The 14,617-nt window shown below is 40.9% G+C and overlaps 1 protein-coding gene across 11 annotated transcripts in view; it reads left to right on the plus strand.

Moving 5' to 3' along the window:
* arhgef10la (Rho guanine nucleotide exchange factor (GEF) 10-like a) overlaps positions 1 to 14,617 on the plus strand; it is a 152,285-nt gene that overhangs the window by 28,909 nt on the left and 108,759 nt on the right. For all 11 annotated transcript variants that reach the window (XM_079683363.1, XM_079683367.1, XM_079683369.1 and 8 more), the window contains 5 exons: positions 224 to 340; positions 6,654 to 6,746; positions 8,612 to 8,782; positions 10,824 to 10,969; positions 11,741 to 11,913. In XM_079683363.1, coding sequence (XP_079539489.1) covers positions 224 to 340; positions 6,654 to 6,746; positions 8,612 to 8,782; positions 10,824 to 10,969; positions 11,741 to 11,913 — 700 coding nt within the window. The remainder of the gene's footprint in view (positions 1 to 223; positions 341 to 6,653; positions 6,747 to 8,611; positions 8,783 to 10,823; positions 10,970 to 11,740; positions 11,914 to 14,617) is intronic.

Below are 14,617 nucleotides of genomic sequence, written 5' to 3' on the forward strand. Positions count from 1 at the left end.
TTGTTGTTAAAAGCACTATACTTAAAGGGCTATTTTCTTGCCTCTCTTTAGAATGAAATTACCTATAGGTCGCCCTGAAAACATTATGGTTAGCAAAATATTCAAGATGTCAAAAGAAATGACATGACTGTGTTTGTGAATGACAAAATAAGACATGGCAGTACCCTCTCATTGTTGCGCTGTTGTTAATAATTCAGATAATCATCTTGTTTTGTTTCCGCAGTTTTCCAAGTCCATGGTGCTTGATGTATACAGTGATTACGTGAACAACTTCACCAACGCCATGGCTCTCATCAAAAAGGCCTGCTTGTCCAAACCGGCTTTTCTTGAATTCTTAAAGGTGAGATTTTCTTTGTTATTTTTGCTTTCTGAATCTTAACGTTACCCAATTGGTTTGTAGCTCCTCTATTTGTTATTTGTTGTAGTATTGACCTATGGTCGCCAACATGTGCCAAACGCGTTACACGGACCAAATACATTTTCGTACTGCAGTTTCAAAAACGATGCAAATATTTAAACACAAATGTGCCAAAACACATGAAACATCTTCACCAACTTGACAAAAGGTGCACAACGTTTACTAAAAGCGGTGTATAAACGAAACTACAAATACAAAACTCTGCAAGTAGCTCAAAACATGACGCAAAGCAGGAAATTAAAAGGTGATGCATACAGCTAGGACCTGAGCGCAAGTTGATGAAAAGGGATTTTAAAGTTGGTCAACTGTCACTGGAAACTAACCTTAAATGTATGTTTTATTGGCTTATTTTAGAATGTGATTACATGATTCCTTCCAATATTATTGCAGATCTGCTGTAAGCTAGCTAGCTAACGTAGCCAACCTAGTCATTTCAAATATACTGACAAATCACTCACAATTATAAAACATGCCAACGGTGACAGCCTGCCAACAAGCTGTGGGCATCACTTTAGTGTCCCTGTTTCAGCATTTTGCAGCCTGTTTAATTTTTGTTTGCAGCGTTTTGTTGATATAAGGCTTTTAGTTAACGCTGCGCATGTTTTGTGAAGTTGGTGAATGTTTTATAAATGCGGTTTCTTAATTTGCATGTGTTTTGGCACATTTGTGTTTTTATATTTGCATGGTTTCTTAAGTTGCAGTGCGTTTTTCCTACTCGGAGTGTTTTTGGCCAGTGTAGCGTGTTTACACCTGTCTGCCACCGTACTGTGCAGATATTGAAACTAGCAAAGCCCCATAGCTAAATATTTCAATAATATACACCACTAAGTATTTGTATATAATAATATGTTTTTTCACACAAAATAGTAGTTTTGTGCTCATAGTATGTCAACTACAGCAGCAATTTGTCTGAAGCACTGTATAACCGACTCTGGTAGATATTACACTGACATATCCCAAAGTGTCCATATTCCAGCTATTATAAGAGGATTACTCTCAGAATATGATACTTATTGATATGTATTTGTAGGCTGCTCTTTGCACATTTAAAAAAAAAGTATATCTTCAAAAGCTATCAAGAGTTTCATAATAAAAGATGGAGAAATCTTCAAATGAATGAATTCCATTGAGGCTGGTTAACAAAAAGAAGAAAATTGCAACCCCTTTAGTTCATTTAGTAGTTATGTGAAATGCAATTTGACGACTTTCCAGAACCAGACAATCATGATCGGTTATACTTTTACGTTTTTCAGATACTGTATTAATTAGCGATCATGAACAAAGCAAAAAAGAGCCTCGCTTCACGGAGAGTGCCAAGGAATTATTTAAATGTGCTGAGTTTAACAATTCCCTGTGCGCTCCGCTTTCATGCATGAGTGTGACCTGTATCATCGAGCAGTAATGCTGATTTACAGAAGCAGATCCCACAGCCGACAGCCCTGCATGTTACATCCTGACCACACGTGTGCCTGCTTTCTTTTAAAAGGTTTCCATGTCCCTCCTGCTGCCTGTTGGAGATCTAACTGTCAGTGTGAAGATGAACAAAATAATAACGTGGCTAGACACGCACTGAATCAATCACAGACTTCATTACCTTGCTTTTAAAACATTGCGGAGGCACTGAGTGCATGCACGTGGCCATGAACACACAGGGCAAATCGACAGGTATAGGGGCCATTACTTTAAGCGCTTAAAGGAAATACAATGTAATATGAGGACTGCATCTAGTGAGTTTGGTGTAAATCTTTAAAAAAAAAAGAGGAATACCTTAAGAAATCTCATCCTCTGGATCAATTCTACAATTGTTCAAGCACATACATTCTCTTTTTTGGTACATTGATAAACAATAAAAAAAACTGCAAATCAGACAATTCAAACAATCTCAAAAAGTCATTGTCTTCAAAACCACTACTGCATAATAAATTCTCATTAAAATAATAGGATAATGGAGTGGGCATAGAGTTTGGTTATGTACTAGCAATTGTAGCAAACACGTTTTTCAGCCTGAAAATCATGAAACCAAACTGGCATTAATCGTGTTTTTCCAAACAGTGTAGTGTAGCATTATCCAGTTCAGTGGTGAGAGGCAGTGTGGAGACGGCTGTTGCTACGATGACAGGACTTATTAATAAACTGGCTGGAAGTGTCATGGGTCTAATCTAGTTCACATCAGCTGTGAAGGGAAGGGTCTGTTTGACGGGTCCAATGACACACTAAGTCTTGTCCTTTTCCCTTTTCCTTCACATCAAAAGTAGGTGCCAACCAACATTAGCTCAAGTGGCAGTTCCATCAGTTCCAGCATAACAGTAAAAGCTGATGCTTTCTGCTATGCTGATAAGGTTGCCTGGCAACAAATATGCATGTGTGTTCAGTAAGGTAGGTGACCGAGCCGTAGAGGTTCTGATTCATATATCAAAACAAGATGTATATCCATTGAATTATACCCTGCTCAGTAAGAGTTAAAAGACTCTGTAAATATAGTATAATAGTCACTAACAAATCCAATCCGTTTTCTGTATTGACGAAAACAAGTCACAGCATGCTCTATTTCACACAGGTTTCACTCTCTAATGGGATCTTAAAGCTTGACCACTCTACGCTGCAGAGCAGCTTCCTGAAATGTGCAGCTACCTGCTCAGCCAGTCAGCTCTAATCTGTTGCAATGGTACTAGAATCCACTTTCATTCAGTAACCGTAAGAAAAACATGACATTGAAATGACCTGTGGTTAAAGGAAACCACTTTTCCACCTTGTGCTTTTTGGTGCTGCTCCACCTGCCGAGCATACCACAGTCCGGATCAGGAGGCTCTTTGCCTGTTTGGACTGCAGCTTGCTTACCTCAGAAAGTGGTTACATTAAAAAACGTTCTTGTTTCATTACTAATGAAGCAAACTTCAGTCTACTCTCCAGATGACATTAGAGGATGAGGTGTGGGGGCATGAGTCTCTGAAGAAATCCACCGGAGCGTTATTCATTTGTCCAAAAATGTGGACCGGAAATGAATCTGATTAAAACCTGAAGTGCACAGAGCGCTCTAATTGACCAGATAATAATAATAATAATAATAATAATCTAAAAACCATCAGCCTGTACAGACCCACTGGCAGCAGCATGACTCGCAGGCAATTAACAAGCAGCTGCAGTGGAAAACAGTCATTTTACTGCGCACCTCTCGTCTTTCTCCTGTTTATATTATAAACAACCATGTTATTAAACTTATAACAAGTCCACTCTGATTCATGTAATCATCAGATATATTTTTCGGTGGTGCTGCGGTCGTCTTTCAAACAGGTTGTGTGTTTGATCCCAGCCAATGCAGTCAACAAGTCGATGTATCCTTGGGCAAGGTACTTAACCCCAAGTTGCTCCCAATGGGTCTGGGAATGTGTGTGACTGTTAGCTTCCTTGAGCAAGTGGATGTAAAGTGCTTGTAGGGATCGTAAAGACTGGATAAAGCGCTATGTAAAAGCAGTTAATTGTACGTTTCCATTTATCCAAAATGAAAAGACTCTACCTGAGCCAATTAGCGTGAGAGATTTTCAACCAGCCAGTCTCTGTTTCTAACTATAGGAACCTATGAAACCCCTGAAGACCTCATATTCTTCAGAGTTTCCTCAGCTCTTATCGAGGAACCTTGTGGCGGGTTGTCAATGCCGCCTTTGCCCAATCCACTTCCCTACCTAACCCCAAGCTGTCAGGTCGCCTTCTGGCTGGTTACATCAAATAACCCATGATTCTTTGCATTCACTTTGGTGTTTCCTACTGGTGATTATAACCATCTAGACTTCTCTATCAACTTATAGAATTCAGCTCATGTCCTGAGAGATCAGTCAAGTAAACAACTGATGCATTGATATGATCCCAGGCAGTGTTATGGTTTTATACTGTGCATTTTAGACAGGTTTCAATGAACACGACAGCCCTTCATAAGAGATATAGAGAGGTTCTCCTTAAAACCCCCCTCAGCCTCAACTACCTCTCTAACTGAGACCACTCAACCATTTTCAGTGCATGAAGCAGGAAAGAGCCCATCTCCATTGACACCTTGACCCTCTCAGGTGCCATGTCAATATCTGGTATGGTTATGCCTCTGTCCAGTTGCTGAGCATTGGATCTTAAGACTAGAATTACATCTGTAAGACCACTGCCTTCCTGTCCTCAGCTGTGATTTAATAGGGTTAGGGTGATTTTTCGCGATTTGTGTATAAGATATCTTGCTATAGCAAGGGGTACCACATAGGGCACATCTCAAGTAAAGTAAAATATTTCACTGTCAATTAAAAAGTAGTCTTCTGTCATACTGTATCAACCAAATAAACCCAATGGCTAACTTGGCAACGAAAGACGGGCTAATCAACAACTTAAAAGTTGTTCAGAATAAACCGGCTATCTGTCTTTTATCTATCTCACTGGCATTTGGCATGCAAATAATTTTAGAAGGATTGTTTTGACTTTTTAGTTTTTCCACCATTGGGAATCTGGTGGTCCTGTTTTTTTTTCTTTTGTGATTTCACCTGCCTGTGTTCAATTTGTGTAAAGTCAGTCAAGCTATTCACAGGTGGAGCATCTCATTTCTGCATGCTGTGAGTTTACAAGTTTCTGAATCAAAGGTTTACTAGTTAGACACATTTACTCATAAGGTAGTGATATGCAAAAATTACCAAACTAATATTTTTGAACAAATCTTTGTAGTGTCCGCTACTTGGCAGGTAACACACTGATACTTTGACAAACGCACAGACAGCCTGACTTTCATCTCCACTGGCATTTTGTCAGGAACACATATTCACACAATACTGGGCTGTAAACCATTCTAGTTAATTTCAACTTGGATTGGAGGAATTAAAAAGTGTATACACCTGCAGAAGTTGTTTTTGGAAATAGCATATTAAACCACACAGAAATCCAACAGTGTAGAACAGTAATAATTTAAATACATATAAGCATATCCACTCACAGTAGGTCATCTAAAAAATATGCATGACTATATGAATATCATAGAGTAATGAATGCCATATTATGCAAAAAGTGTCATAACTCAAAAGGTTCAACACATGTGAAAAGAGTCTGTCTGCACACAAACTATTATAGCGCCAGTACAATGGGGAATGTCATTTCACCCTACAAGGTAATGTACATGTCAGTTTGAGTACTCAATAAGTGGTTGAGCCTTTAGAGCCTGTCAAAGGGCTCCACATGCTAAGTGCTAAGGTTATTAAATGCAAATGTAACCACCGATTTCTCTTTTAATGTCCAGAACAACAACGCAGTATCTGAAGTTCCTGTGCTTGGCTGGTATTCATCATTCATTTCATGTAGTTGGTAATATACAGCCTTTGATGGTTGAATACAATAGTCAAATATAAAGAAAATACTTAAAGAGGCTCTATTATACTTTTGGGGTTTTCCTTTTCTTGAAGTGTGTTGTATATGTTGTGTGCATCTGCTAAGGCTAACCCAAAGTTGGATCCCATTATAGTCCTTTGTTTACTTCAGTAACATAGTTACATCACTATCTAACACTCACGCTAGCACTCAAACACAATGTACGTGGTTAAGGGGAGGGACATTTCAGACAAATCTCTAAGCGGTTGACCAATCACAACAGAGCCGGCCAGCTAACCAATCAGAGCAAAATGGGCTCTGGTTTCAGACAGAAGGTGAAAAGAGGTGCTGCAGCACAGGCAGTATGAGAAAAATAAAGAACTTCTCAACAAAATATACACATATATATTTATATTCTACATGCATCAACTCAAATGGGCAAAAACTAGAGAACAATTAGTATGCTTCAAGTATACACAAGTTTGTATGTAATATAGTGCTCTGTTTCACAGATGTTCTCAGATCTCTAGAGTTTCACTAAGAGTTGATCTTATCCAACCTTAACAAGCGCACCATCTATTAAATGTGCCCTCTTATTTGCCTTTTGCCCACTGATGATAAAATTGTTGTACAGACTTGACGCTGCCCCGAAATGATCTTGGCCTGACCTACGCCCACGATAATACTTTAGACATAACACACTCAAAAAATATCCTCTTTCATGCCCTCATATGACTAACAGACCGTGATGTTCATACCTTATTCACCCACGCAGACACCTACAAAAGGTCTATAGAGGACTCACACAAGCTCCTCTTAAAGTAAGAATGGCGTGGTTTCCTCTTAATAGCCTTTCTGTGCTTGAATATTTTTCCAACTTCATATTTCTTCTTTCTCTTTTTGTCATCAGAAGAAGCAGGCATGCAGTGTTGACCGGATCACTCTGTATGGACTCATGGTTAAACCCATTCAACGCTTCCCTCAGTTCATACTGCTACTGCAGGTAAACAAATGTTTGGTTATTAAAGCGCTATTTCATTTGTTTTAATGTTATTATTTTTCTTGTTGGGGTTTTCCCTTTCCTGTAGTGTGATATTCAGTTTTGTGTGCATGTGAATGGTCTGCAAAGGCTAAAAAAATCCCAAAGTTCCCCCCAGAGGGAGTTTCTGTCCCACACAGTGTTTCAGGCAGGGGGGGTGGGGGGTGGCTGCCTGAAACGCCTCCATTGGACTCCTTCGTTTACTTCTGTAACAAAGTAACATCACTGTGTAGCACTCACGCTTCTATTAGCTAGCGCCAACACATTTTACGGGATTTGGGGTCGAGAAATGTTTGGGCAATCACATCAGAGCCGGCCAGCTAACCAATCTGGGCTCTGGTTTCAGACAGAGGGTGAAAAGAGGTGCTGCAGCAAAGGCAGCATGAGAGAAATAAATACCTTTTTGAACATTAAAGCAAGTAAACATGCCCCAGTAGATATTACAAATACAAATATAAACTTGGAAATGAGCAGAATAGGGCAACTTGAATTAGCAAGCACCCTCAGCATGAGAAATGAGGCGGAATAAAGATACAGCAGCTGATACACTAATAAAGCTGCGAGGTGACACATTTAAACCTTTCCAAATTTCACAAAGTTGCACATACTTTTACACTGGGGTTATCAAGTGCTAAAAAAGTAGCTAGCCACATCAGTTTTTCATATTGCTGGCTTTACATCACGACCCCTTCATTTTCCATTCTGAGCAAAGATTTGGTTTGAGCTTCACTCGCTGGATCTGCAGAAGCTCATTTCATCCCTCAGTAGGCATTGATTATCCATGAATTCAAAAGATAAGTTATGAATGCGAATCAGGCGTTTTCTTCCTAGCCCTAAATTCACTACTCCAAAATAGGAAGTGTATATTAAATCATACATTACAGGGAACCAGCGCTTAAAGCATTGAGGTGCGTCTGAGATGCATATCAACACAACAGCAGGCTTTCACCGGGTCGTAGATACAGCACAAATATAGACATGCGAGCCACAAAGACTACGCTTAGACTTAGTTTGTTTTAGCCAACACTGCTCACAAAAGGGCAGAAGTTGCAATACAACAAGCTTTACACTGGAAAGAAAGTGTGTTGTACACAGTTAGATCCTCTGAGTATTTGACTTTGGCAAAGTTTGGAAAGATATTGAACATTCTAATCCAAGTGGGTTGACTTTGCAAACTTCCAAAAAAGTCAAAACATTTCCTCAATTCAATTTTTCACGGCATCAGAGGTGGGAGAAGTATTTAGATCTTGTACTTGAGTAGAAGTAGAAGTACCAGAGTGTAGGAATTATCGGTTACAAGTAAAAGTCTTGCATTCAAAATGATACTCTATTAAAATTACAAAAGTATTTCTGTCAAAAATATACTTAAAGTACCACAAGTAAAAGTACTCATTATGCAGATTGGTCCATTCCAGAATAATATCTATGACATGTTCTGATTATAATTATTGATGCATTGAAGTGTTATCAAAGCTGGTGCAGCTAGTTTTAAAGACTTTGTAAACTGCAGGGAATTTACTCCAGGTGTTACTAAAGTGTGGTGGAGTAAAAGTACACGATTTACATCTGAATTGTAGTAGAATAGATGTACCAAGTAGCATAAGATATAAATACTCAAGTAAAGTACAAGTATAGTTTATATTATAAGTAAATGTACTTAGTTACTACTTGCAAGGCAATGAAATCACTTTTTACTTGAACACATGATTTTGTCACAGTTCATTATATTGCAGTACACTGAAGATATTATTAAATCAAACACAGACACTGATTTTTATTTTAAACTTGCAGTGGCTTAACTTAAAACTTTCCCTGTGACCTTTTCCCAGGACATGCTGAAGAACACTCCGAAGGGCCACGTGGACCGCCTGCCCCTGCAGCTCGCTCTCACAGAGCTGGAGATGCTGGCGGAGAAGCTGAATGAACAGAAACGAGTCGCCGACCAGATTGCAGAGACTCAACAACTAGCCCGCAGCGTCAGTGATCGCCTGCTCAGTAAGGTGACTGGACACACACTCCCTTGTGCACGTACACACTTGCACATACTGTATGCCCCAATCAAATGGACTGTGAGTCTGAGCCCTCTGGTTGTTATCACCGTGAGCCAAACACCTTTACATTGAACTAGTATATAGCAATCGCTTATATCACTTTCCCGCACATTAATCTAGTGTGGCATTTTTGTTTAGAGAAATGATCTCCCAGAAATGATGCCCATTATCATTCCTAAACAGTACCAACTGCAATGGCGGAGGCGTTGCTTCTCCATTACCACACTGAAATTACATTCCTGCCGCTGCAAATCTGAACAAATGCTGCTCTGAATAAGAAGAATTAGGGGGTAAATGAGACATTTAATTGGAAACTGTAAGAGAGCTATCTCTTTCACCCTGTCACTCTTTCCTCCTCTCTCCACTTTCCCCTCTCTTGCACTCCCTTTGCTCACTTTCTCCCTCCACTTATACGCTCTTCTTCTCTCGTTCTCCAGCGTTACCACATCTTCCTCGCTCTTCCTCTCCCTCTCTCGAACCTTTTCCCCTCTTTATTTCTCTCTATCAGCCGTTGCTTTCCAGGACTCCGAGATGAGCTGATTCGGCCAAATCTCCTCCACTCCACACAGAATTCCATTTGCTGCGGTGACACAGCAGAATTCCAATAGCAAACGGTCTCCTCTATTGCCCCCATAAGCATCCAATGAAATATTCATTCTTTGCCTCAAAGTATCTAAGTTGGCAGAATAGGACGGATAACAGTGTGAGTGAGGATTGGTTTCACACACACTCCCACACACACATGTGGAATGCCCTCTGAGCCTATTGACGCTTGAAGACTTTAAGGGTGTATTCTTATTGCAGCCCACCTCTTCAGGGAGCTGTTCGCTTTGTGGCCATCAAACGGCACTCGTAGTCGGACTAATGACTCATTTTGTGTGCAATCCGAGCCGCAGCTACAGATGACCTGCGGATAGGACATCCTCCCTCTTTAAAATGTGGTCACATGAGTTACTGTACTGCAGGTTGTAGATCGGACACAGCAGAAAGAATCATTATTTGCTAAGAAATGTGTGCCTTTTGAACAAACATCAAAGTATCAGGATGTGAACTCCATATTTGGACTTAACCCACTGCTTTCAGTATAGACTTTGATGAGCCTGCCTTAGATTGAAGCAGTATGCATAACAGTATTGATTAACAAGTCATAAAAGAAGCTGGACCAAAGTGATAAAAGAAAGCTTTCTGTTGCTATTTCTCTTTGCCAAACATATGGATGACTGGAAAGCACAGCGTCTGCCAACATACTGTAGCATAAGCTGCGTCTGTTACGGATCGATCAAGTGTGTGTGAGTGAGTGTTAAGGTGTGCATGCAGCAAACTGTTCATGCGTGTCTACCCATGTGTAGTTTCCTCATTGTGGTGGAAAGGATTGTGTGTCCCCGTGCTCAAACGCTAAGCCAGGTTAGACTGTGGTGGTAGTATAGGGGATAGCGTGGTGCAGAGAAAAAGACAGAATGATCTAAAGGACGTGTTAAAAGTATTTAGGACCAAAAAACAGTCTGGCAGCCTCTGTTGCATCCTTAAAGTACGTCTTTAGGTCCCTTTCATCACATGTGTGCAGCTCAGAGATACTGCATGCTTGCTTCAACTAAGTTTGCTGACACTAGGTGTGTGTGTGTGTGTGTGTGTGTGTGTGTGTGTGTGTGTGTGTGTGTGTGTGTGTGTGTGTGTGTGTGTGTGTGTGTGTGTGTGTGTGTGTGTGTGTGTGTGTGTGTGTGTGTGTGTGTGTGTGTGTGTGTGTGTGTGTGTGTGTGTGTGTGTGTGTGTGTGTGTGTGTGTGTGTGTGTGTGTGTGTGTGTGTGTGTGTGTGTGTGTGTGTGCGCGCGCATTAAAATGACCTTCAGCGGCATGAAAGTGTTACTAATCCCTGATGAGACGTCGCTTCCTCCAAGGCTGACTGTGTCCTCCACACGCTGAACTCTGGAGGACTGGCTCTTTGTGCCACTGTCTCCTCCGACTCTGATCTGATTGCTGTGTCCCTTTTTAGCAACTGAACTCTGAGCAGGGGTCACTGGTCCTTTGTGAGACGCTCATCGAGACTGTGTACGGCGAGCGGGGACAAGTCCTGAAGTCGAAGGAGAGAAAGGTCTTCCTCTTTGATGATGTGCTCATCTGCGCCAACATAAATGTCAAGTAAGTCCCTCATGTAGAACAAGACGAGCTAAATGCCCTCAATGTGTTCAAAGATGCTCTGCTAATGCGTTCATAATGCGCAGCTCCAGCATGAAGTTGTGTGTAAGTTAGGAAATGACAGTGTGCTAAACTGCACAGTTAGGATAAATAGCTATTAGCTGGTGCAGGGCTCTAAAGTGACACCCTAGGTTTTTGCACATGAGAGAGAAATAGCTGCTAGCGCATTCAAGCACTATCTGCACTCGCAGGAGTCTTATCAGCTTTAAACAAATGGTAGGATGCCTAACTACAGCTACAGGAGTCTTGGATTACTGACATAAAACATTTTTGGGTTTCCTTCCAATTTATCTTCTGTGACAGCACCATTGATCACATCGCTCTCCAACTCTCTCGGCCTAGAAGTAAACAGGAAAAGCTCCTGTCAGGGAAGTCGCTTAAAGCCCTCTTGTTCAGCCTTCAAAGTAATTATCGCTCTACGTCTCATTCAACTCAAGTGTCCCGAAGTTGACTTTGTCTGCCCTCCAGGATCTTGACAAACCGATCACAATGTTGATTGTCTCCTCGATTACTGGAATACATGAATAACAATGAACTCCCCCTCACAGCTGGGGGTACAGTTTTGGCAGGGAACATGGCTTGATCGCACTGATTCTGATTCTCACTCCAGATTCCTCTTCCTGACATTTCTCGTCGCGGGATCGGGAGGGGAGATTCCCTCAAGTTATTTTTCTTTCTAAACTCCCTTCTCTAATTTGTATTTATCTCCACCAGGGGGCCCCCAGATATCAGCAGCTTGGTCCCAGTGGGGCCCAAGTACACCATGAAGTGGAGCGCCCCCCTGCAGCAGGTGCAGGTGGTGGAGGTGGGGCAGGAGGGCTCTCAAAGCAAAGACACCTTCTTCCAGCAGAGCGGGGCCAAGCGTCCAGGTGGAGCCTGCACTTCAGGTAAAAAAACTATTAGTATCCGTTTTATTACCAAGTAGGTTTACACACTGAGTAAGAGGACTTTGCTTTGGTACCAAGTAGGGATGGGAATTTGAAAGCAAATGTATATTCGAATATTCATCCCCCAAAAAAACGGTTAACCGATCAACCGAAATGTACATATCCTATAAAAAAAATAATAAACGTGGGGGAAAAAAAAAAAAAAAAAAAAAAACCTCAATAATTTCGAATATTCGATTAATCGTTCCCATCCCTAGTGTCAAGGTGCATGCAAAGACACAGAAAGAGGAATACGTAGCAACAAATAGTACTCTTATAACATATTTTTTTTAAACAATTGAAGACTGTTGTAATAAATAAAAATAAGGACAATATATACACAAAACATACATATTTGAGAAACTGAGTACCGTAAAAATATTACAATTATTATATTCAAAGTGGAGAGCTGTGCAAATAAAATAAAAAAATTGTGTGGAGCAGAAATGTGCAACATGTTCAAGGGTACCGCAGGATTTAGAATATTAAAAAGAACAACATATTGTTCGCATGATGTGTATGTTATACATAATGTTATGGGGGTGGGTTTGGGTCAGTGTGATTCTCGATTCGCTCATTCTGAATGTGATACCTGCAACCCTATCCAAAACAGCTGGGACAGGGTCATGTCACCACTGTGTTACATCACCTTTCCTTTTAACAACACTCAATAAGCGTTTGGGAACGGAGGATAGTAATTGTTGAAGCTTTGTAGGTGGAATTCTTTCCCATTCTTGCTTGATGTACGACTCCCGTTGCTCATCAGTCCAGGGTCTCGGTTGTCGTATTTTGCGCTTCATAATGCAACACACATCTTCAATGGGAGACAGGACTGGACTGCAGGCAGGCCAGTCTAGGACCCGCACTATTTTACTACGAGGCCACACTGGTGTCACGTGCAGGACGTGGCATTGTCTTGCTGAAATAAGCAGGGGCGTCCCTGAAAAAGACTTAGATAAACCTAAGGTTTTATCAGTTTGAACATATCTTGTCTCTGTAGTGTATTCAATTGAATTTAGGTGCAAAAGGATTTGCAAGTCATTGTATTCTGTTTTTACGTTTTACCCGACTTCATTGGAATACGGGTTTTGTCACGATTTGTGAAACAAGCAGGACCCAAATGCAGATATAAACTGAAAATCCCTTTATTTCAAGGCTATGATATATATACACAATGACAAAACAGAACACTCACCGCAGAACTAGTCAGGGAACAAGACGAACCGACCAAGACAGACAGACAACCCAGAACTTAAATACACACAAGACTCAATCACACAACAAGACACAGATGAGGAGAGAGGAGAAAACACAGGGGCCCAGGTGAACATAATCAGACAATTAGACACACCAGGGAAACTAATGACAAGACAATAACCCAAAGGGAAACATGACATGGAAAACAGCAAAAACACCCAAACCTACAAAACTATAAACGTGACATAACATGAGAATCGTGACAGGTTTGTATTTAATCATGGGTGTGATTCCTAGAGAGTTTTTGTGAGATTTGCCAGAATTATTTTCAATTGCGCATTGAGCGAATACGTTTTGAAGAGACGTTACGCGAAACTCAGAAGAAACGCCAGGCTCGGAAGAAAATATTGATCTATAGATATATTCCTCCTGAAACTTAAAGAGGATTACTGAACAGATCAGGTAGCAGCAAGGCAAGTTTATTTATTTATTTATATAGCACCTTTCAACACAAGATGATACAAAGTGCTTTACAAAAATGAAAGAAAATAAAAGCATTAAGAAATAGTTCAGCGAAAATAATGACCGCCTACCACTCTGTGCAGCACTCAGTCACACAGGTCAGCAGTCTGTGGTAGGAAGCTAGCTCCAGTCATTTTACCAGACTCTTGCTAAAGAATACAGAAATATATGTATGATAGTTTGTTGGAAAACATTTCCATTCAAACCAAATATATTTAATTCTGCATAGTTTGTGTAAACAATTACAAACCTAAGAAAATCAGTGTTATTAATATGCATAAGCTAACACTTTCAATAGACATTAGAATTACATCTTAACTAGCTCTTATCATTGCAGTAACATGTCCAGCATTGTCCCGCACAAACACACTCTTTGTCCCACATGTGGCGTGTTGGCACCTGGTCAACCTATCCCCCCCTCCCCAATGTGTCATCCTTTTAATCTCATCACTTGGACCGACTTTTAGTCCCGGCCCCTCACTCTGACTCAGCAAGGCTAATCTGTTCTCTACGGAGGGGCTGGAGATGCGTCCGTGTTGCTTGTCACTCTGATTGAGGATGTGTTTGTGAGGAGGATAGTGATGACGGTCGCTTGTTCCAATCTGCCTAGGGTGTTTTATCTTGGAGAGCGATGCGGGGGTGGAGATCCCCCTCGCCGCAGCATCCCCACAGTCTCATTTCACTCTCTGATAGACCACAAACACATCCAGAGTGGAGTCATCAATCTGCAGAGATGATTCCCTCCCTTTCCAGGCCCAATTAGAGAGCCAGTAACAGTAGATAGGAATCAATGGTTGAAAACACTAGTTCTCCCACCAACCCTCCCTACACTATGGTGTATACAGAGCTTGAGATCCCTGATAAATGTGCCATGGGAGAAGAGAGATACAAAAGCCTTATCAGGATGTAGTGGTACAGGCTGTTTTTTTTAAGTTGCAGAGCCATG

The sequence above is a fragment of the Notothenia rossii genome (genome assembly GCF_949606895.1).
Source record: "Notothenia rossii genome assembly, chromosome: 5".
Lineage (NCBI taxonomy): Eukaryota > Metazoa > Chordata > Actinopteri > Perciformes > Nototheniidae > Notothenia > Notothenia rossii.